Raw genomic sequence first — 23,709 nt, 5'->3', positions numbered from 1 at the left:
CAACGAATGACACGTTTTAACTACGAAAATATTACTTGGTTTTCTCGAAAACTACGCATGCGAATCGATCCTCAAGCATATAATTTTGTTCAGTTCGATATAATCTACGAGGTGTGATCTAAAAATACGGTGAATAATTTAATATACAAAGTAATAAGCTTACATGAAATTTTGTTTAATCTTCTTCAAATTACTGTTTTTAGCTAGTAATGCACTTATCCCAACGTTAAATTCATGACTGGAAGCATTTCTAAAAGGCTTCTATTGGAAAGGCGTTCAGCTGCTACGTCATGGCCCTATCAATGTCAGGAATGGTCAAAACGTTTTCTTTTAAGGATGGTTTAAAGGGACAAGTTTTGCCGATAGATGTCACCACAGTCTTTGTATCTCTCTCATGTATTTTTTACCTTCCACGAAAATTCACGATTTCTCTTACAGATTGCAATCTAGAGACCCCAAATTTTTAGAGAAGGAACTTCATAACCTATGGAAGGCAACAATCCGTGCCGATTTTTTTTATTTCGAATTTTCTTCATTCTTGAAACAGTTATGTTGTTAAAGGTTTGGATGTCCATTTCAACAATCAAGCCATTTCGGGACCAGCAATGTTTGGCGTTAACACGAAAATTCAACTCCTTAAAACTCCTCATATCAAAACACCACCTCCGCCTCGGCGTACTCCATTACTCTCTGTAGTTATCCGTGGAGTTGATCCTACTTATACCGAACAAGACATACTAGAGGAACTAAAGCAAGATGGGATTCAACCTACTAGAGCTCTCCGTATTAAAAATGCAAATGGCCCTACATATATGGTCAGACTACTAACAGATGATCCAGCACTGGTAGACGATCTTCTAAATAACGGTGTCTACATCTACCGTTGCCACCATCGGGTCGAGCCTTCACGCACACCCCCGCCTCTCTCACTACGGTGTGAAAATTGCCTAACTTATAATGCACATCCAACGAACAAGTGCACAAATCCTTCCGTCTGCTCCCACTGCAAAGGAGATCATAAAATAAAGGAGTGTCCTAAGCTCAACGAACCCTCCAGATGCAACACTTGTGACGGGGAATATCCAACTTACTCCTACAAGTGTAAGGGCAAACCTAAACCACTTCCAGATAAGCCCGAGACTGTTGTACCTTTACGCGTTCATGTCTCATCACGTCCGACTAGTACCACAGCGACCACACAAACATCTTACTTACCACCACCTACTGTAGAAAGTATTTTGAAGTTCATCACTATCGTTCTTCAAAATGCCTTTCCTTTCCAGCGTGAGGCTATACTAAATCATGCAACCAAAGCCGCCTTCGATATATTCCAGCTCCACATGGCAGCTACATATTCCGGACTCTCAACCTACTTCCATTTTCATACAGACACCCATCATGAATAGTACAGGTCAGAGAAGGACGACTATTACATTGCTATTCTGCAATATTCGTTCGTTACCTACCAACCGAGTTCTCCTAGAAACTTTAGCAACTCAGCACAATGCAGATAGCATTCTTCTTAATGAAACCTTTCTAAAACGATCTGACCGCTTCTATCTTCCACGTTATCATCTCGTACGCTCTGATCTGCCACAAAACATCGCACGTGGTGGTGCAGCAATAGCCGTTAAGCATTCTATTCCACGACGCCATATCATACCACCTTCCCCCGGGCAATATCCCGAACATGTCATACAGACGCTCTATTTTCCAGCTACTGCTATTACCATCGCCACCACCTATGTTCGATCTACACAGCCACTTCCGTATCGTTTTCTGACATACTTAGATCTCAACTTTAAAACATACATCTTCTTAGCAGACATCAACTACCATTCTCGTACAGCAGCTCAGAAACAACGCTTTCATACTACTCATAGTTCTTTACTGCAGCTGCCGCATCCTACTCGTCCGGAAAGCGACAGTAGTCCCGACGTGGCAATCATTTCCAATAATCTGTTACCACTTACTACTATAGATGTCGTTGGTTCCATAGGTAGTGATCATCTCCCAATACTTCTCTCTATAACTCCACGTCTGACATCCACTACATCTGCATCACCACGCACACCCAGATATAACTTTAGCAAAGCTCAGTGGGATCAGTACAGCACTTATATTACCGAAAATCTGCCGGCTACTGCACCTACTCTCACAACAGTTGCATCTATTGAAACACTCTCACATACTCTGACTGACATAGTGTCTCACGCTACGGATTACGCAGTTCCCAAATGTACCACCAAATCATCTAGACCTCGTTTACCAGCACGCGCCCTCGATCTTCTCCGGCGCTCACACGAGTATTTAACAGAGTTTCGTCGCACACATGACCGCCGATTTCTTCTTCTCCATCGTCAATTCCAACGAACGGTTCAGAACTACATAGTAGCCCGCAAACGACTAGACTGGCGTGCCTCCTGTAATGCTTTGCGCCAAGAAACAAATCCTACTAAATTCTGGAATACCTTTAAACGTCTAACATTTCAGAAACAGGGCCCACAATACCCTATCATATGTGCTGACCAAGTACCAACGACGGATGAAGAAAAGGCAACTGCTTTCGCTACATATCTTGAGGGAGTCTTCACTCCACACACTACACCTTTGTTCACTTGTCCTACAGATACCCATATCTCACACGCTGGTTCTCTAGTGCAGCCATCATTTCAACCTGATTTCAACTACCACCTTGATCCCACAAATCAGCTCACTGCTCCAATAACATCAGATGATATTACAGCTGTTCTTAAATGCCGTCGCAACACAGCTCCGGGGGCAGACTCAATTACGTATCGTCAACTGCTTAAGGCACCTGTGGCGTTTCTAGTCTTACTTGCTTCTTTGTATACAACTATTTTATCTACAGGCTATTTTCCAACTACATGGAAACTTGCTAAAATTGTGGTCTTTCTAAAACCTCGCAAAGATCCAACTGCTGTGTCATCTTACAGACCCATTAGCCTTACTAACGTGTTTAGCAAGACACTAGAACGCCTTCTGGTAAAACGGCTACATCACTATCTACAAATCACGAACAAACTACCAATTATTCAAGCTGGATTCCGTCCACTCTATAGCACTGCTGATCAATTACTCAAACTTTCTACACTACTTGTCAACCATTTTAATAAGCGTTTACCATCTGTTTTGATCTCCTTTGATATTGAAAGAGCGTTTGATACTGTTTGGCATGAGGGGTTAATTTACAAACTCAAACGTCTACTTCCTCACAGCTATGTCCGATTAATAGCAAATTTTCTACATCAGCGCCAGGCTTTCGTTCAGATCAACAGGGCAAAGTCACGCATCTTTCAACTCCGCACCGGTGTCCCCCAAGGATCTGTTTTATCTCCCCTATTATATATTCTTTATGTAGCCGACATGCCTCAACCTCAGCCCCCACTATATGCCTTACAATTTGCTGATGATACCGCTTATATCGCATTGGGATCTTCTGTGGATCGCATTAATCAACTCCTACAACCAGCTTTGGACAAACTAGTTACATGGTGCCTGAAATGGAAGCTCAAGCTGAATTCAACTAAGACTCAAATGACTCTCTTTGGGCTCAAACGCAATAAATACTGTAACAGTCGCAATCCGGAACGTCTACATTTAACCCTTTTTGACTCTCCAATCCCAATTCAAAACAGTCTCAAATATCTGGGAGTAATATTCGATAAACATCTTACTTGGAAGCCTCATCTAAAACAATTGGAAGCTAATATCCGGCGCCGTTTGAACCTTTTACGAAACCTTAAAGGCACCACGTGGGGTCTTAATACAAAACTTCTACTGCTAACATATAAAGTCTTCGTACGCCCAGCACTCACGTATGGACATCTTGCCTGGTTATCAGCAGCACCAACTTACTATGAACGTCTAAAAGTTCTCGAAAGACATGCCTTACGTCTGGCCTACTCTCTCGCTTTCGATACTCCCACTGCTGAAATATATCGTCGCGTGCGCAATTTCCAACTATTTTGCCACACCTCTACCATCTACGCCAACGCTACATAGCGACACGAATCCAATTGGCACATCCCATTGTCCATGAGCTGTTAGACCAAGTTCCTGCTGTACCACGCTATGCCTACCCACCACTGGATCATCTGTTAGCAATATACGAATGCACCGAAGCCATAGATCAGTATAATCCTGACCGCCGTATCTACCACCGAAATCCACATATATATTGCTCATAATCTCCGCACATGTACCCAAGAAACATTTTAACACAATAGCCACCTCTTTCACATCCTCGTCAACTTGATTTGCTATTAGTTCCTTACTTCAATCCACATTACTCTATAGCCTGAAATCATTCTCCATGTCATCAAATTCAAAAAAGTTGAAAATATCTCTGGCCACAGAGAAGGTGTTGCCTTCTACGGCCCGCCCATCCATTGGATGGGAATGAAACTCTTGTTAAAAAAAACAAAAAAAAACAAAAAAAAAACAAGCCATTTCAACAATGAAGAAAATTGTAAATAAAAAATCGGCACGGATTCTTGCCTTTGATATGTTATGAAGATCTTTCTCTAAAAATTTGGAGTTTCTAAGTTGAAATTTGTAAGAGAAATCATGAATTTTCGTGAAAGGTAAAAAATACGTGAGAGCGATACGAAGATTGTAGTGTCATCTATCGTCAAAACTTGTCCCTTTACACCAACCTTAAGCACGGTTTTAATTTTTCGGAAGAGCCAGAAGTCGCATGGTGGTAGCCTATATCTGAAGAACACAGTGAATGTGGACAGACAGGAGCAGAGGCCAAAATCTCGCGCTTCAAAAGCAAGGTGTAGCAAGGCGTGTTTTCGTGGAAGAAATAAACCATTTGCTCATTTAATCGGCGATTAAAATGCTTTTCAGGAATCCATACGAGACTGTTTCGTTCATTCGAAAGCTCTCGAATAGTCATTCGCCTGTTTGAGCAAAAGATTTGTGCCACATTTGGTACGTTTTCACCTGTTTTTGACGTCGAAGGACGTTTCGATCGTAGAATGTTTTCAAACTACTTCTTGCAGCTTTTGAATCGTTTATACTACTTGTAAAAAGCCTTCAATGCCAGCACTTCATCGCCATACACTGGTTTTGACATTTTGTGAGCTTCTTTAGCAGTTTGGTTTTTGTAACTTACAACAAAACTTAATAATGGTTGCGCGCGGCAGACACTCTTAAGAGTCTTCATCCCGGTAAAATTAAAATACCGCTAATTTTACAGTAATAATGTGATATCTTCAAATAGATAAAAGATAATCGAAATATGGAACAACAGCGCCCTAAACAATATTATTTTACATGAGAAACCCATTATCACGACTCACTTATCTGCTTTCGATTTCGAGCCATTTTGAAAATCGGCATTTATTTTCGCGTTTCTAAACAGCTGAAAACGAAGAGCCACTAGTTGACTTGTGATAACGGTACCTCACGCAAAATAATATTGTCTAGGGCGCTCTTGTTCCATATTTTAATTATCTTTTATCTATTTGAAGATATCACATAATTACTGTAAAATTAGCGGTATTTTAATTTCGCCGGGATAAAGACTCTTAACACGTCCTCACTCTTCTGCGTCTGGAAGCTGACTATCGTTCAAACTCGACATTGACTACACCAAAGCTTTAAGTTACCGGGCTTTCTAGTTGAAATGCATATTACATCAATAGATGCCACTGTGCAACTACATTTACACGCACTTTTTCATCACACTCACACCTTGTATCGATTGATATAAGTATTATCTTTGGACAATGTTGTAGTTAAATAAAACAAATAATAAACTTGGAGTTATATCTATCTAGGTTTAGAGTGTAACTCATTAACCATATTCTATACTGCCATCTTGTTAGCTTTAGCTATACTGAAATGTTTGATGATAGTATACTTCAGTATCACTTTCACCCTAATAGATTGCGTGGCTGCCACACAGGGTCAATTTTTAACATTACAAAAGAAAATACAGTTTTTCCTCGATATTTTCAAAAATTACACATGAGTTTTTACACTCACCCATATTGATCGGTGTCTTAGGCTTTAGACAATTCTTTTTTCGGTTAACGTTAATAATAAAGTAAATAGCATTCATACAAAAGTCACGAACACAATATGTATTTGAGAATGTAGTTTTGCAGTTGGCCATATTTAGAACTATTAAATTTTTATTTCCCTATTTCAATAGAAATACACAATCAAAAAGGATCGCGCCCTTGAAGTTTCAATTACGTCCGGTAGATGTCAATCGATATTTGGTGCCATCTAACGGCGATATATGTAACTTCTACTACCTTTCTTTCAATATAAATTTCTAGGGATGCGCACAAGTCGAGACGAGACAGGATTTTCCTGACAAAATTTGAGTCGAGACACAACTCTTCCAATAGAGAAATATACATTTTTCGAGTCGAGACATCACTTTTACACCACATTCCGATCGTGTAGCTACTGTTAAACTAGCCGTTACCCGTTAACGTATTAACATATTGATTCAATGAACGAACTTTTCCAAGATAATTTGTCTAGTTACCTATTGTAAACAAACAAACAAACAAAAAAGAAAGAATTTTAAAAATTGCTTTCGTTTAAGAGTTGTCGTGTGGAGTAACGGGCGGTTTAAATTTACTCTTACCCATGAAAAGGTTAATAAATTGACGCTGTAAAAAAAAAAAAAAAAAAAAAAACTTGAAAGAGATAATCGATCTATTTATCTTATTTTCATGGAAATAATTTTAAAAAACGATTTTTTCAAGAGTTAGGTCTATTGTATGAACGAACGGACCGACGGACGTAATACTAACAATACTATCTTATAAATCTTGCTTGTGTCATCTTAATATAAATACTACTGAGAGATTTGGCTCTGATATTGCAATATGATGCATGTTTGTGTAAAAACCTATTTTCCAATCAAAAAGAAAGAAAAACTTTAAAAGTGTTAGGGAGTAGTGTTTGAATAAAAATAAAACTTTGCTTTTCAGTGCAAGACAATATTGATGGACATTTCATAAATTCACACATACACTCACACCAGACACACTCACACACGTATACACAAGAAAAGATGATGAAGAAAGAGTGGTTTCCGCTTGTGGTTGCATGAGCGAGCACTGATGCAACCACATTCAGTAATATTGAATATATGAGAGGGGGTTCCTATTGCTTAACATGGAAAATACATATTTACACCATTGGCGCAAATCCCGGGGGATGAGAGGGACATGTCCCCTCAATCTTCGAACTGGGGGGACTGTCCCCCAATAATCCGATTTGAAATGTGTTTCTTGGGGAGAAATATGATGAGTTGTGTCCGACTGCCAGTTCATCTACATCGCTTGATATTTAATAGACCCTATACAACAATTTCACCTCAGAAATCAGATTCATCTACCATAATATGAGGTTCATCCCCCCCCCCCAGAATAAGCCTCAAATCCTAATGTTGAAGACAAATCTGCTCCCTTGATCCTCCACAGCATTGTTTTTGAACTTCATAAATATTTTGAATATCGTTATTTACCAAAAAGAAAAGTCTTACCAGTCCCCTCCAATGTTCAAGACAGATTTGCTCCGCTGATTTACACTTGTATAGCTCCTGTCTTCCCGTATTGTTAAAAGTGGTTGAAGTCAGTTGAAAATCTGCAGCAGTTTACTTCTATAATACCTAGGTAGTTACGAACTTATTCACTTTGTAGCACATGGCTAAATGTATTTTAATTCTTTGTGTATTACAAAAACGAAGGTGTAGGAAGAAAGAAGAGAATTGTGAATAGAATGATAGACAAAGATGTCTTCACAGAAACAAACTAATATGTGCATAATGGTGGTGTGTCTAATTGAATTCGGGTTATTTTTCAAAAGGATTATTATTTAAAATGTTCAGGGTCTATTTTTAATGTCTCTGTATAAAAGAAAAATCTTCCTATAAAAAGGTAAGTACCTTACGTAGTTATCTTGTTTTATGGCAAATGTTCGTGGAGAATATGGTAGTGCTTTTGAGTAGGTAGATAAAATAGAATATAGGCGATAATTAAAATATATTTGTTATACCTTACTGTACACGCTACATCTCCATTATCAAATGTTTAATAACATCGATATAGAAGTTTTATGCAGAAATAACTTTTAAATTTAAATAATTGTTCATTATGTTTGAAAGTGAATATTAACAGGATATTACAGCAATAATAGTTAAAGTAAACATAAATCAATAAATGCGCATGAGAGAGATATTTTTGTTCCTCCTTTTTTTCCCCACCAAATATTGAAGTAACACTGGGAGCAAGGAGGATCCAACCAGTGCACATATATTTGATTTCGACTGCTGCTTTTACAGACTACCTCTCACCACTTACAGTGGACTCTTTTTAATTCGAAGTCTAAGGGGTCACGAAAAAACTTCGAATTATCCAAAATTCGAATTATCCAACAACATTCATTTTCACATATATAACAACAAACAAACCAAAGTACTGTGCATCAAAAACATATTCATATGGTGTGTGTAGACTTTACCTTTAAAGCAGCTTATTACTTGCGTGGTCGAATACCGCAAACTAACAAACGGCATTGACTCCACATAATTCAAACTACGTGTGCAATGGAAAATATATTTACGTAAAACACTACAACATACATTGAATAGCCCAAACAATGAAACCCACTAACAATTTGAATATTCTGTTCTCACTTAAAAGTCGTAAACCTCATTTGCTTAAATTTGATTGTTTTTGTGCGGTCAATAAATCTTGAATTTCATGTATTTCGTGGAATACGATATTAATAACATTTGGTTGACTTTATCAATAATTCATCTTAAATTTTCAACCAATTCTGAAACAAGATGAGATTGGCACACGTTCTCTATCTTTACTTCTTCCCCAATCCACCTTCATCTTTATCATTACATAGATTTTCTATTTATCTTTTGTATTACTCTTCCCTATGGCTGCATCTGGATAACTGAAAACACGTTTAACCTGTATTTCTCTGTTTACATCTGTCCAACATTAAAAATTTTCAACTGTATTTACTTCGAATTATCCAAAACATAGGTTCAAAAGTTCGATTTATCCACGATTTTTTTTACTATTGTTTTCAATACAGTTTTCAAGGGGAATGGACTTCTGTTCGAATTATCTAAGTTCGAATTAACGAGACTCCACTGTATATATTAGTTCTTTCATCAAACAACATAATTTAGTAAGAACGCATACACTTCCATAAATAAGAAAATTATACAGTACAAGCAAGTAATTCTTTATTGATTAGCGGTAATGCAATATTTTAAGATAGAATTACGAAGTTGTAATAACATTATTCTTGAGGAAACATATATCAGTATTGGAATACCATATGGATGTTGAGAGTATCATATAAAAATAATAAACGAATACTGATTACTGCCTAATTACACTATTTTTAATCAAATCAAATCTTTCAGTTTAACGTAACACGTTATGTCCATTAGGCTAAAAGAGACGGATGAGTAAGGCGCATGAATGTTGATGAAGATTATTAGTTGAATGATAATGTAGGAGGAAACGGGAGAAACCTAGGAAAACCTGCTGATACGATGTTCTCCATCACAAACTTACTTACAAGGGAACATCTTATATTGATAGTAGCATTGCTCAATCAAACAATGCACAATCGATAGAGGAATGAAGAAAAGTGAGAAATCCAAAGTTTTACGGGCCGATACCCAGAAACACAGAAGATACAGAGGAAAGAAGGATCCAGAATCATGTGAAGATAGCAATGAAAAAGATACACTAACACGGAAAGAACTTCAAAATGATTAAAGTAATCAAAATGACACACAACAGTATAGTAAGCAAACATTGTATCCACAGACATGCTCAATAACATCTTATGTAATGCAATGTTGCAAACTAAGCACAAAATTATTTTTTGTTAAATGTCACGGAACACAAATTACAACATCTAGCAAATATAATTATGAATAGAACCATACCTGTAACGTCCTGATGTACAGTGTTGCCAACGTTTGACGATAGTCCGATATGAATTCCTAAATTAATCTTGGATGTAGAAGAATACATACAATACACGATTCTAACTAGTTAAAACCAACACATGAGACCACAAACAAGCATATAATCAGTGAAGTACGAAATAAGGGACGAAGCACAGTCTCAAAGAGTTTTGGAAAATCAGAATACTATCAAACACAACACACAAAACTGAAATGATGTATGCTCTTGGTTTGACAATTGATTATCACGTTCACGTTTCTGATATACGTAATACCGGTATTGTATCACCTCACACCTTATTGGTAGTAAGTTTTGCAGTGTTGCTGTTGATAAAGCGATCCGCAGTGTGTTGATCCATATGAGAAGAGGGTCGCTTGAAAATTTAATTTTGTGCTCAGTTTGCAACATTGCATTACATACGATGTTATTGAGCATGTCTATGGGTATAATATTTGCTTACTATATTGTTGTGTAAATGTCATTTTGATTACTTTAATCATTTTGAAGTTCTTTCTGTACCAGTATATCTTTTCCGTTGCTATCTTTACATGATTCTAGATCTTTCTTTCTTCTGTATCTTCTGTGTTTCTGTGTGTCGGCCCGTAAAACTTTGGATTTCTCGCTTTTCTTCATTCCTCTATCAATTGAGCATTGTTTGATTGAGCAATGCTACTACTATCAATATAAGATGTTCCCTTGTTAGACGGGGATCGCACCAGGGACCCCAAGCACCAGAGATAAGCGTTCTATCACTGTGCCCCACACTATTTTTAGAAAAAGAAAAACGAACATAGAACAAATAATTCCTTTTTATTAAAAAAAAAATCAAAATTTCTTTTCAGATTACGTACAGCATACTTTTATAAAGAAAAGCATTTCACTCCTTTCCGCCCTAATCTGTCGGTCAGCACATATTTGTTTGTTCTTTAGTCGTTCCACTACACCAGGGATGCAAAAACGTCTTTTAGAATTTGGGTTATTGAGGAAAAATCAGTTGAAACAGTAACATTACCTACTAGGCCAAGAATTGTATAAGAAATTTACGCACAATTCCCACAAGAATTGCACATCATAATAATAAACGGAAAACGCCTCAGAGCATCACGCTAATTAATAATAATAAATAGTCATGATAACAGATGTCGTTACCTGTGCTATTTGTTTTTTTCTCTGCCTAATGTTAATAACGCTCGTTACCTGTACTATCGCTTGTCTGCCTGATGCTAATTGATGTCTTACCAGGGCTATCGCTTGTCTGCTTGATATTAATAGTTGTCCTTACCTGTGCTATCGTTTATCTGTCTGACGCTGATAAATGTCGTTACCTGTACTATCACTTGTCTGTCTCATGCTAATTGATGTCGTTACCAGGGGCATCGATTGTCTGCTTGATATCAATAGTTGTCCTTACCTGTGCTATCGTTTATCTGTCTGACGCTGATAAATGTCGTTACCTGTACTATCACTTGTCTGCCTGATGTTAATTGATGTCTTACCAGGGGTATCGCTTGTCTGCTTGATACTAATAGTTGTCCTTACCTGTGCTATCGTTTATCTGTCTGACGCTGATAAATGTCGTTATCTGTACTATCACTTGTCTGTCTCATGCTAATTGATGTCGTTACCAGGGGTATCGCTTGTCTGCTTGATGTTAATAGTTGTCCTTACCTGTGCTATCGTTTATCTGTCTGACGCTGATAAATGTCGTTACCTGTACTATCACTTGTTTGCCTGATGCTAATTGATGTCGTTACCAGGGGTATCGATTGTCTGCTTGATGTTAATAGTTGTCCTTACCTGTGCTATCGTTTATCTGTCTGACGCTGATAAATGTCGTTACCTGTACTATCACTTGTATGTCTCATGCTAATTGATGTCGTTACCAGGGGTATCGATTGTCTGCTTGATATCAATAGTTGTCCTTACCTGTGCTATCGTTTATCTGTCTGACGCTGATAAATGTCGTTACCTGTACTATCACTTGTCTGCCTGATGCTAATTGATGTCTTACCAGGGGTATCGCTTGTTTGCTTGATACTAATAGTTGTCCTTACCTGTGCTATCGTTTATCTGTCTGACGCTGATAAATGTCGTTACCTGTACTATCACTTGTCTGTCTCATGCTAATTGATGTCGTTACCAGGGGTATCGCTTGTCTGCTTGATGTTAATAGTTGTCCTTACCTGTGCTATCGTTTATCTGTCTGACGCTGATAAATGTCGTTACCTGTACTATCACTTGTCTGCCTGATGCTAATTGATGTCTTACCAGGGGTATCGCTTGTCTGCTTGGTATTAATAGTTGACCTTACCTGTGCTATCGTTTATCTGTCGGACGCTGATAAATGTCGTTACCTGTACTATCACTTGTTTGCCTGATGTAAATTGATGTCGTTACCAGGGCTATCGCTTTTCTGGCCTGATGTTTACAGATGTCATTACCTGCGCTATCGCTTGCTGAATAACGAGATTCTTGAAAATTTGCATAAACATGGTACTGAGTTTGAGGTGATGATTGGTGATTAAACTCAAAACTAACTAAAGAAATAAAACAAATTGTTAAAGACAAACTATAACTTTTAATTAATGAAAATTTTTACCTATAGTGCACAGCGGATCGAAGGTTTGGGCGGAGTAGGTAATTAATCAACGCAGCACCGATGAGAGCAATATTGACAAAGTTTAAAAGTGCTATTGGGTTTTTGCAGATACATGTCAATCAATGTTTATTTTTAGGATGAGTAATGAACGGTGAAAGTGGATGGGCATCCGTGCATATACTGATACAATAAAAACAAAACAAAAATTAAAAGTTGGAAACTAGCAGAGGAGTTATTAATACCGTTCAAACATTCCAGCGGGACGACACTGTAATTTTGTTCAACAAATAGAAAACACAAGCCTTAAAATAGAACAGTGTACTAAATCAGATACATAAGAATGGCATATAATTATGTTAAAACTCACTTAATGTGCTACGTTATCAACTTTGAAAGTATGTATCCCTGCTAACAGTAGCTAAAGGCTGTAGCGTGCAAATCGAGGGCCTAAAAAGCTAATTTGAAAATGTATTACGTCAGCTCAAACATCAAGATAATGTGATTTTTTTTAAAAAAAAAAGTGCTCTATAAATGGAGTCAAATACACAAAGAGAATGTACTTAACCAGTCTGCTAGATATTATCAGAGTGCGTGATATTACGTGATCTTATCACATCATGCAGGAAATTTACAATGTCATTAACCATTTAAATTTATTGCACTGGTGATTAATATTACGTAGCAAAAGAATTAGTTTGTGAATACTGTATATATACTCTCTCTCTCTCTCTCTCTCTACATCAGTGGTTCACAACCAGTGTATTGCGACACACTAGTGTGTTAAGCAGTCTCATATGGTGTGTCGGGAAATTGTTGAATTTGAAAACCATGAAGCATTTAATATTTAGTTAAAAAAACAATTTTTGAGAAAGACTGTACTAGTCAATGCCTCCAGTTGCAGCAACAGTGCTTAGTGCTACATAGATTCACTATTTTATACCAGTATTACACTACTATCATTTGTATTATTATTATTATTTTTTAAAAAAGTCTGATGTGTCGTGATGTCATGTTCATAGTGTAACGTGTGTCATCAGTTAAAAATACGTTAGGAACCACTGCTCTACACACTGGGTAAACTTAAACGTGCTGAATAATATCTAACTAAACAGGTATCAAATGGCAGTCATAAAAGGAATGATGACCAGAACTCACAAGGAACCTTCGCAAAGTGTTGCACTCCGATTTTCATGAAATTTTGTAGGTAGAAAGTAGATCTATAATGACCGAATACACGTCGTTTCTTTTCTGAGGAAAAATGTTTTAAGGGGCAAAAACCCTCCCTCTCAATTTATTTCTATGTAGAAAAATTAAGTAGAAAAACAACAAAAAAATATAAGCTTATAATTCTGATCACTCTCTGGCAGCAACAATTGTATATAATTCTTATCAAGCTTGATCTCATAACAGCGTTTTCTTATGTGTGTACAACAGTTGCAACTATTGCATGGGGGATAAGAGATGGAGCTGTAAACGCTAAGTTTTGGGGAGCTTTGTTCTCAGTTTTTATTCAATTTTTAATATTTACAATTCATTATAATTCATAATTTTATTGTTTGTTACATTCTTAATACGCTGTTTTTCATGTTCAATATGTTGATGAGCCGTTTATCCTTTCCTTTTACATTAACAGTCCCATAAACCAATTATATTTAAAACAGGTAAATTCGGCCATTTTGGCACATACCACCTTAGTACATATTGTTATTTCAAACAATTTATTTCAGACAAATTTAGTGCATCAGTCCACGGGGCTCTAAGACCGGGACTTCCTTTATAAATTTCCGTAAGGGAGATGAATGGAACTGGAACTATTGCATCACAATCAGAAAGTTCAGTGTTCGATTCTTCCTACTGTTCCTTTACCAGTGTTAATGATAGCCTACACCAGTGGTTCTCAAACTTGTTATTACCGCGACCCACATTAAATAATAAAAAAGTATGTTTTGGCCCATCTACTTTTATTCAAATACACATTGATGTATTCTACGTAAATGGTGATATATTTCAAAGCAATTAAATTTTGAAAACGATATCTCTAATTCACTTCACTCCTCACTCCACACTCCAGTTATAGAAAATAATTCTGAAACCTAGAATTATGTCGAATTCACTAAATTTAATTGTATATACACTAGTAAACCCCTAAACATCACTTCACTCGTATATCACACTGCAGAACAATGGAAAACGTAGAAGTTGTTTCTTATTACTCTGTTTATTACCAGTATTAATTGCTATTAGAAAAAAGAAAATTCATTTTAGGAACTGTCAGTTTTTATGCAATTAAAGAATAACTTGTGAAAGACATTTTTTTTTTCGGTAAAATTATGGCATCTTTCTTTTCTATGAACCAATAATACATACAATAACTTTATACTTCCAAATGAAACTATATACATCAATGTGTCAATGTGTCCAATGTGCAATACTTCAAAAAGTGAGGGGGCAACTGCCCCCCCTTTGCCCCCCTAATCGCCGCCCATGATGTACACTAACAAACTGTTTTTGTTCAGGTAGCGAACCGCAAAGCGAATTTAGTTTAGTTAAAAAGGAAATTTTAAACTATATCTACATTGTTAAGCCTCATTTACATAAGTTGTAGGGGGTCATTAACTTGTTCCGCCACCAACAAATTTCGAGGTGATTACTTTTGCATCGTTTTGTGCGTTTTTTTTTTTTTTTTTTTTTTGCCGTTTTGTGTGCCAATTTCCACGTTTTGTGCGTAACCAGAAGTGGTCAAAATGGTCCTCCAAATATGGCGGAACAAGTTAATGCTGTCCCGCTACCAACGAATTTCGAGGTCGTTTCCTTCACATCGTTTTGTGCTGTTTTGTGTGCCTATTTCCACGTTTTGTGCGTCACCGTAAGTGGGTCGAAATGGGCCTCCAAGATGTGAAAGAAATGATCCACTGTTCCGTCACTATTAAAAATTTTGAGATGGTTTCTTTCACAACGTTTAGTGACTATTTTGTACCGTTTTCTTCGCCTATTTCGACGTTTTGTGCATCACTAGAAGTGGGTCAAACTAGGCCTTCAAGGTTGAACGAAAATGACTCACTGTTCCGCCACTATTGAACTTCCATTCTTTTTTTCCAAATCGTCGTGTGCCGTTTAGTGCACCTATTTCCAAGTTTTTTGCGTCACCGGAAGTGGATCAGGATGGGCCTACAAATATGGTGGATCAAGTTAATGCTGTCTCGCCAGTAATGAATTTCAAGGTTGTTTCCTTCACATCGTCTTATGCATGTTTTCTGCCATTTTGTGCGCCTATTTCCAAGTTTTGTGCGTCACTGGAAGTAGAGCAAAATGGCCTTCAACGTAGGACTAAAATACCTACTGATCCGCCACTATCGATATTCGAAGTCATTTATTTCGAAACGTTTAGTGCTAGTTTTGTACCGTTTTGTGCGCCTATTTGTACGTTTTCTGCGTCACTAGAAGTGCGTCAATATGGGTCTCAAAAATGGGACGAAAATGACCCATCGAAGTTTGAGGTCGTTTATTTCGCATCCTTTAGTGCCTATTTTGTACCGTTTGTAAAAAAGAGGAAATAGGGGCACAAAACGGTACAAAACTGACATTAAACGATGCGAAAGAAATGACTTCGAAATTTCATAGTAGCGGAGCAGTAGGTCATTTTAGACCCATCTTGAAGGCCATTTTGACCCACTTCCAGTGACTCACAAAACGTGGCAGTAGGTGCACAAAATAGCACAAAACATGCATAAGACAATGTGAAGGAAACGACCTCAAAATTCGTTGGTGGCAGAACAGCATTAACTTGTTTCACCATATTTGGAGGTCCATTCTGACCCACTTCGGTTGACGCAGAAAACGTGGTAATAGGTGCATTAAACAGCACAAAACATGCCCAAAACGATGTAAAGGAAACAAAATGGAAGTTCGATAGTGGTGGAACAGTGGGTCATTTTCGTCCAACCTTGAAGGCCTAGTTTGATCCACTTCTAGTGATGCACAAAACGTCGAAACAGGCGAACAAAGCGGTACAAAACAGTCACTAAACGATGTGAAAGAAACCACCTCAAGATACCATAATGACGGAACAGTGGTTCATTTCCGTCCCATCTTGGAGGCCCATTTGACCCACTTCCGGTGACGCACAAAACGTGGAAATACGCGCACAAAACAGTACGAAACAAGCACTAAACGATGTGAGATTAACGAGTTCAAATTCGATAATGGCGGAAGAGTGGGTCATTTTCGTCCTACCTTGGAGACCCATTTTGTCCCACTTTCGGTAACGTACAAAACGGCACAAAACAGGCACTAAACGATGCGAATGAGACAACCTCGAAATTCAATAGTGGCGGAACAGTGGGACATTTTCATCCCACCTTGGAGACCCATTTTGACCCTCTTCCGGTGACACACAAAACGTGGAAATAGGCCCACAAAACACGCACAAAACAATGTGAAGGAAACGACCTCGAAATTCCTTGGTGGCGGAACAGCATTAACTTGTTTTGCCATATTTGGAGGCCCATTTTGACCCACTTCTCGTGACGCACAAAAAGTGTGAATAGGCACACAAAACGATGCAAAGGAAACCATCTCGAAATTCGTTGGTGGCGGAACAAGCTAATGACGCCTAGTTGTACGTATGGTGACTTAAAATCTGTTTTCAAAACTTTATTTTTTCTGAGTATTCACTTTTCTGAGTATTTTCTTTTTAACATACACTTGGTATCATTTAAGAATTTTAAATGTCACTGTTTGAATTAACAAACTGTAAAGTGTGCGTGTGTGTGTGTGTTTTCAGTATCACGTTCCACCCCCCCCCCAAAAAAAAACTATCAAAGGTAAGAATAAAATACAAAATATTCAATTTTTTATTAGCTTTTTAAGTAAAAAAATTAAAATGCAATGTACGAAGACTACTTTTTTGATTATTTTTCGGGAGGACCTCTCGCTTTCCTGGGGTTCTTCTATACCCCAGACCCCCGGTAGACTGTTCCCCGAAGCAATGAAGCTATATGATAGAATCCGAAGCTATGTACAGCTTAACGTAGAATCCGAACCACATGGGCTACCGCTGGGAACCGTACTGGTCTCTCGCTCGGAAGAGACGCACGTTAACCATATAGTCACGAGGGAGTTTGGTTCCGAGTGGGTAAACGCATTACGGTAGTTTGAATTTAACGTTAAACTGTAGGTTCATATTTCCTACTATCTCGGTGTTGAAAAGGAACGCAATACTTTAATAACAACAAGAACAACAACAAAAAAAAGGGGGGGAGAAAAGAACAGAACGAAATTATTTCATAGTTGTTTCCGATGTTTCTTTAAATCAAGAGAAATATATTATCTGCGAAAATTCATTAGCTTTCCAACTCCAAGTATAAGATAAATGTAAACCTATCACCATCATTTTACGAGTGTTACTTGAAACATACATTTTTCTTGTAATGCGAATGATATATTTTTAACATACGCACTTTGCAACACTGCTTCCTGATTTGTTGCGTGATCAGAATGCTCCCATATTTTACTCATTGACATTTTGATGGGTCACAGCATCTTCTTGTAAGAAGTGTAGTCAATGACATTCGTAACTCCAAATGAGGTTTGTTATGCGGCAATCAAAGGAGAAATGATGCTTGGATGAAATACAAGTTAAATTTAATGGCTTTCTCACGCTTCCTGTAGTACGAGGCGACAGTTTTGCTAATTAGAAGAGTAAGGAACTACAATTACTGAACTTCATGATTTATGAGGTTACTAAATATTACAACAGAAGCATTGGAGTCATAGCAGTTTCTGCGAAAATTAAAGACAAAAACATTTCAAATTACTTAAGAATTTACTTATCTTCTTATTATTATCATTAATAGTAAAAAATGAAATAAGATTTTAAAATTAATTTAATGTTCCATGCATGTTTAATTTAACGTTCCTTTGGGCCAAAGGAGACATATGATTCATTATCGTAAGTATTCTGCCATTATTGGCCGGTTACTTGCCGCAACTGAGAAGCTTCCACGCTCTACGGACTTCTGCTAATCTCTTTGTCTTCACGTATGATTTTTCTCCTTGATATCATCCATCAATTGTAATCTCCTTCGCCATATCCCTCTTTTTCCTGCCGCCATACTCTCTAGAACGTCCGTCATAATACAGTTTTTTCTTAGCCAATCTCCCAACCAGTTTCTCTTCTTTTCTTAATAATTTTTAAAATCGTTCTTTTCTCCCCTACCATTTCTAATACCCATTCATTCTCCGCCAGCCAATTCTCTCTCTTCTTCTCCACACTCACATTTCGAAAGCTTTCAGTCGTTTTTCATCATCTGTGCGTAATGTTCATGTTTCTGGCCCATATAGCACAATACTACATACGAAGCATTTTATGAATCTTTTTCTCAACTCCTTATTTAAGATTCAACAAAATAGTAATTTCTTCCTTCTAAAGGCTTCTTTAGCCATTCTTATCCTTGCTTTTGTTTCACATTCGCACTTCATATCATCACTATCAATAAGGTAGGTACAGTTAAATATGCCATCTAAAGGGTATTGTATTTTTTATGGCCTTAATTTTCATGAATTTGGGGCGCGGTGGCTCTGTGCTAGAGCTTTCACCTCCGGTGCTTGGGGTCCCTGGTTCGATCCCAGCTCGCGCCGTGTGGACTTTGTGGTGGACAAACACCGTGCTCGTGGGTTTTCTCGGGGTTCTCCCGTTTTCTCCCACATTCTTCTTTCCGCACTGTGGGACGTAAAACTCAAAGATTTCATTTTTCATTTTTAATTTTCATGAAGAACAAGATATGTGCGTTGCAGAGTAGCCTTTTCCGCGTGTAGGAATAAAAATGTGGCAATGATGAGACTCACTTCTATTACCACCTTAGCTAAAAGAAAAAAGTGTTACAAAGTGGCGTATTTACCAACACGTGCAGGTAGTTACGCCAAGTCTAGGACACTATTAGAAATCTGTAATAAATCTTGCAACTGCTTACATCGTCTGTATTATACGAACTCAAATATTACAACACAACATGGCTGAAGCAAACAATACAATAACCAAAGTGCAAGATGAAGATAAAAAGAGAAAATGTAAAAACGATAATCACCAAAATTGAAATGAAAAGTTTTAGTACATAAGAAGATGATCAAACACTATCACTGTACTGTGACTCAAAAAAACTACAGATATTACATGGAATATGTGGGACAAATGAAAATATCTTTGTCTTCTACAGTTAGTCCTACACAAGTCCTGGTATTGATTTAGTAGCCATGAAATCACAAATACTGAAATTACACTTGCAAAGCAAAGCGTTTCTAGCGGACACGAAATAAGGAGTACATTGCTATGAACAATCGGCAATGTTCTGAGTTGGAATGGTACTAATAACGGATTCTTACCTCTATTGAAATAATAACGTCCTTCCACGGAACCTTCACGAAGCAAACAACAGTGCACAGCGTGGCGGTCTCAGCGCTGTCTCCCGGAGTATTCGTCAAATCGGACTTGTCCAAGACCATGGCACATATTTGAGGAGCATTTTAACGGATTTCGTCGGAAATATTCCAGCACTGAACGCTTGGCGTATTTAGCTGCACTGGCGTATATACCTGCAGTTACGTTACTATCCAGGTATCGAAAACTAGTCGCGTGTTCTATTTTCTCCCCTCCTATGTATATAGTTGACACCGATCGCTTCGTTCCAATCACCATGAATTTTGTCTTTCTAACAATCATTTTCTAAACGGTTAGGAAAGAATTGGTGGATGAAGATCTCAGAGAAAATAGTAGGACACTGACAGTGACGACGCCAAAGGGGGCAAGGGGGGCAAGCGCCCCCCTGGTAGCTACTTCTGCCCCCCTGACTGCCACCTAGACTGCCCCCCCCAGACTCCTACGATCTTTAAACATTCTACATGTAGCATTTTATACGAGTATCATAACCAATCTCATTGTCAAATTGTAGTCTACTTTCCATGCATTTACTATGTGGCAGATTAGTCCTCAAGCTTTCTTCTTTGAGCATCTGGGTAGAATTTCATTATTAATATGAAAATTTGTATTTGTACATACAGAGATATGTTTTTCTAAACTACGGTTTCATTTTTCTACCTAGTACCTACACTCCTTCTGGATTGGACTAGGACATTTTCAGCAGCCCCTCGTGAATTCTCTCTCTCTCTCTCTCTCTCTCTCTCTCTCACTATATATATATATATACAGTATTGTATATATATATATATATATATATATATATATATACAGAGAGAGAGAGATACCTAGCATATAGTACTAGACGAATGTGTTACTTGTAGCATACGCGAAAGTAAAAGTAATTCAATTTATGTTTAGGCTTCAAAAGTTTCATTGAAAAATATTTTATGTGCAGACGTTACTTATTTGTTAGTTACAAATTTTACTTGAAATAAGTTTAATTTATAATCATATAGGTCTAATATGAAAACAGCAACAAAATTACACAATGTAATGTAAAATAAGTCAAACGTAATAAATATGTCATTTTTGGTATGGCAAATAGCCGCCCCCCCGAAAATGTATCTGCCCCTCCTTTGCCCCACTAAGAACTTAAAGCTGGCGTCGTCACTGGACACTGACAAAAACCCTCGATGTTGTTCAGCACAATTCAACCATGGACTACTCCCACCAAAGGTGAGAGAGCTCTATCAGCTTATTTATTTATCTTAAAAAAATAACTGAACTGCCAAATATGTGTAGGTTTCGTGTTTCTTTCTTTCCTACACTTTGACTTTCTATCTGACACAAACGCAGAAAAGTCGAGTATAGTTAAAATATATTCATCTTCTTGAAAGGAACTCGAACTCCCAATGGGTTTCGCTTCATGATCAATGATCAGTGCCTCAGTCCATTCGACTACATAATACCTGGTACTTCTGAGCCATCGTGTACCTTTAGAATAAGGGATAGTAGCAGTATTGTGAGGCTAAATGATATGGAATTTGTAATTTAAACATTATTCAGGTTTATTTCCAATGAGCAGTAATACTCTCGTTATATTTTTAAGTAGAAGTTGAAATAGTCATAGTGTACACCACTTAAAAGAGTTTGGTTGAAAATAATTGTTTCACTAGAGTTGTATTCCACAGAAAGATGAATATTTTGCATCCTAACCATTATACTAACCCGCTAATCTCAACAGTACGGCGGATAATCTATCAAACAAGGAGGATATTGATAACCATAGTGAACCGATTTTTGGTTGTCCATATCTTGGTTGTCCAACCGGATGGATCATGCGCATGAATTCCCAAGTTTTAACTTTGTACATCCTGGTCAAAATTGATGGTTCCATCAACTGATTCTTCAGAATTTGTATCTCCTGGACAGAAATACGGGTAGAGTGAATATGTAAAAAATTATTGGTGAAACAATCTCTTTAATGAACCCATTATAATATAATATTTTTATAATAACGAGAGATAAGTGTTAATAAAAATTGTAATGGTCAAACAGTGCTTCTTCAAGACATATTTTCGAGGGTTTTGTTCACTCTTGCTGGAGTTAGGTGACCAATTCCCTTTCCAGAGTTAAGATAGATTAAATCGTCATTACATGTAGGGTTACCATATAACAACAGACTTTAGAAAAGCGGAAATGTTTAGATTTTACAAAATAGTCGTATTATTGGTTAAATCTGTAATTGTTATAGCGAGAAACATATAGATTACAGCAGTAAATGTTCACAATACCAATTACGGAAAAATCATATTAAATTTCTTTCCGTCATGCTTAACAGCTGGATATGTTTTATTTCTTTGAAAATTGAAAATTGCAACAATATTAACAAACAGTAATATTTATTTACAAACAGAGGTAGAGATGGTATTATGAGCCATTAATGTATTAAAGGGTCTCTCATTTTTTTTTCATACAACGTTCTCCACCTGGTGATGACTAGAACTGCTAATTTAATAATGTTTTTTGCCGCTACATCATTCATGTTCAGTTGGAGCTAATAGTTTGTGAGTGAACATTTTTTTCCGGCTTGATGATCTTTTTAAAATTAGAAGTTTACTTTTAATTACAGTGTTTGTCCATTTAATTATTAATTGTGTTTATTGTAGCGAACAAAGGATGTTTAAAAGCCGCTATGAATGTCGCTTTTGAAAACTACATACACTATGTGATCAAAAGTATCTGGACACCCGCAAAAACATAGTTTTTCATATTAGGTGCATTGTGCTGTCACCTATTGCCAGGTACTCATTATCAGTGACCTCAGTAGTCATTAGACACTGTGAGAAAGCAGAATGGGGCCCTCCGCGGAACTCACGGACTTCGAACGTGGTCAGGTGATTGGGTGTCACTTGTGTCAGAAATCTGTACGCGAGATTTCCACACTCCTAAACATCCCTAGGTCCACTGTGTCTGATGTGATAGTGAAGTGGAAACGTGAAGGAACGCGTACAGCACAAAAGCGTACAAGCCGACCTCGTCTGTTGACTGACAGAGACCGCCGACAGTTAAAGAGGATCGTAAACTATAATAGGCAGACATCTATCCAGACCATCACACAAGAATTCCAAACTACATCTGGATCTACTCGAAGTACTATGACAGTTAGGCGTGAGGTGAGAAAACTTCCATTTCATGGTCGAGCGCGGCTGCTCATAAGCCACACATCACGCAGGTAAATGCCAAACGACGCCTCGTTTGGAGTAAGGAGCGTAAACATTGGACGATTGAACATTGGAAAAACGTTGTGTGGAGTTACGAATCACGGTACACAATGTGGCGATCCGATGGCAGGGTGTGGGTATGGCGAATGCCCGGTGAACGTCATCTGTCAGCGTGTGTAGTGCCAACAGTAAAATTCGGAGGTAGTGGTGTTATGGTGTGGTCGTGTTTTTCTTGGAGGGTGCTTGCACCCCTTGTTGTTTCGCGTGGTACTCTCACAGCGCAGGCCTACATTGATGTTTTAAGCTTCCCACTGTTGAAGAGCAATTCGGGGATGGCGATTGCATCTTTCAACACGATCGGCCTGTTCATACTGTACAGCCTGTGGCGGAGTGGTTATACGACCATAACATCCCTGTAATGAATTGGCCTGCACAGAGTCCTCACCTGAATCCTATAGAACATCTGTGGGA

General features: G+C 37.7%; 1 protein-coding gene across 1 annotated transcript in view; it reads left to right on the top strand.

Moving 5' to 3' along the window:
- Nucleotides 1–1,302: 1,302 nt before the first annotated feature.
- Nucleotides 1,303–23,709, top strand: part of LOC145666214 (uncharacterized) — a 56,897-nt gene continuing 34,490 nt past the window's right edge. The window contains exon 1 of the mRNA XM_081733279.1: nucleotides 1,303–2,814. Coding sequence (XP_081589405.1) covers nucleotides 1,303–2,814 — 1,512 coding nt within the window. The remainder of the gene's footprint in view (nucleotides 2,815–23,709) is intronic.

Source organism: Thermobia domestica, chromosome 12, assembly GCF_964235325.1.
Source record: "Thermobia domestica chromosome 12, izTheDome1.hap1.1, whole genome shotgun sequence".
Taxonomy (NCBI): Eukaryota; Metazoa; Arthropoda; class Insecta; order Zygentoma; family Lepismatidae; genus Thermobia; species Thermobia domestica.
Note: the sequence above shows the minus strand (reverse complement) of the source record. Positions and strands in the feature narration are given on the sequence as shown.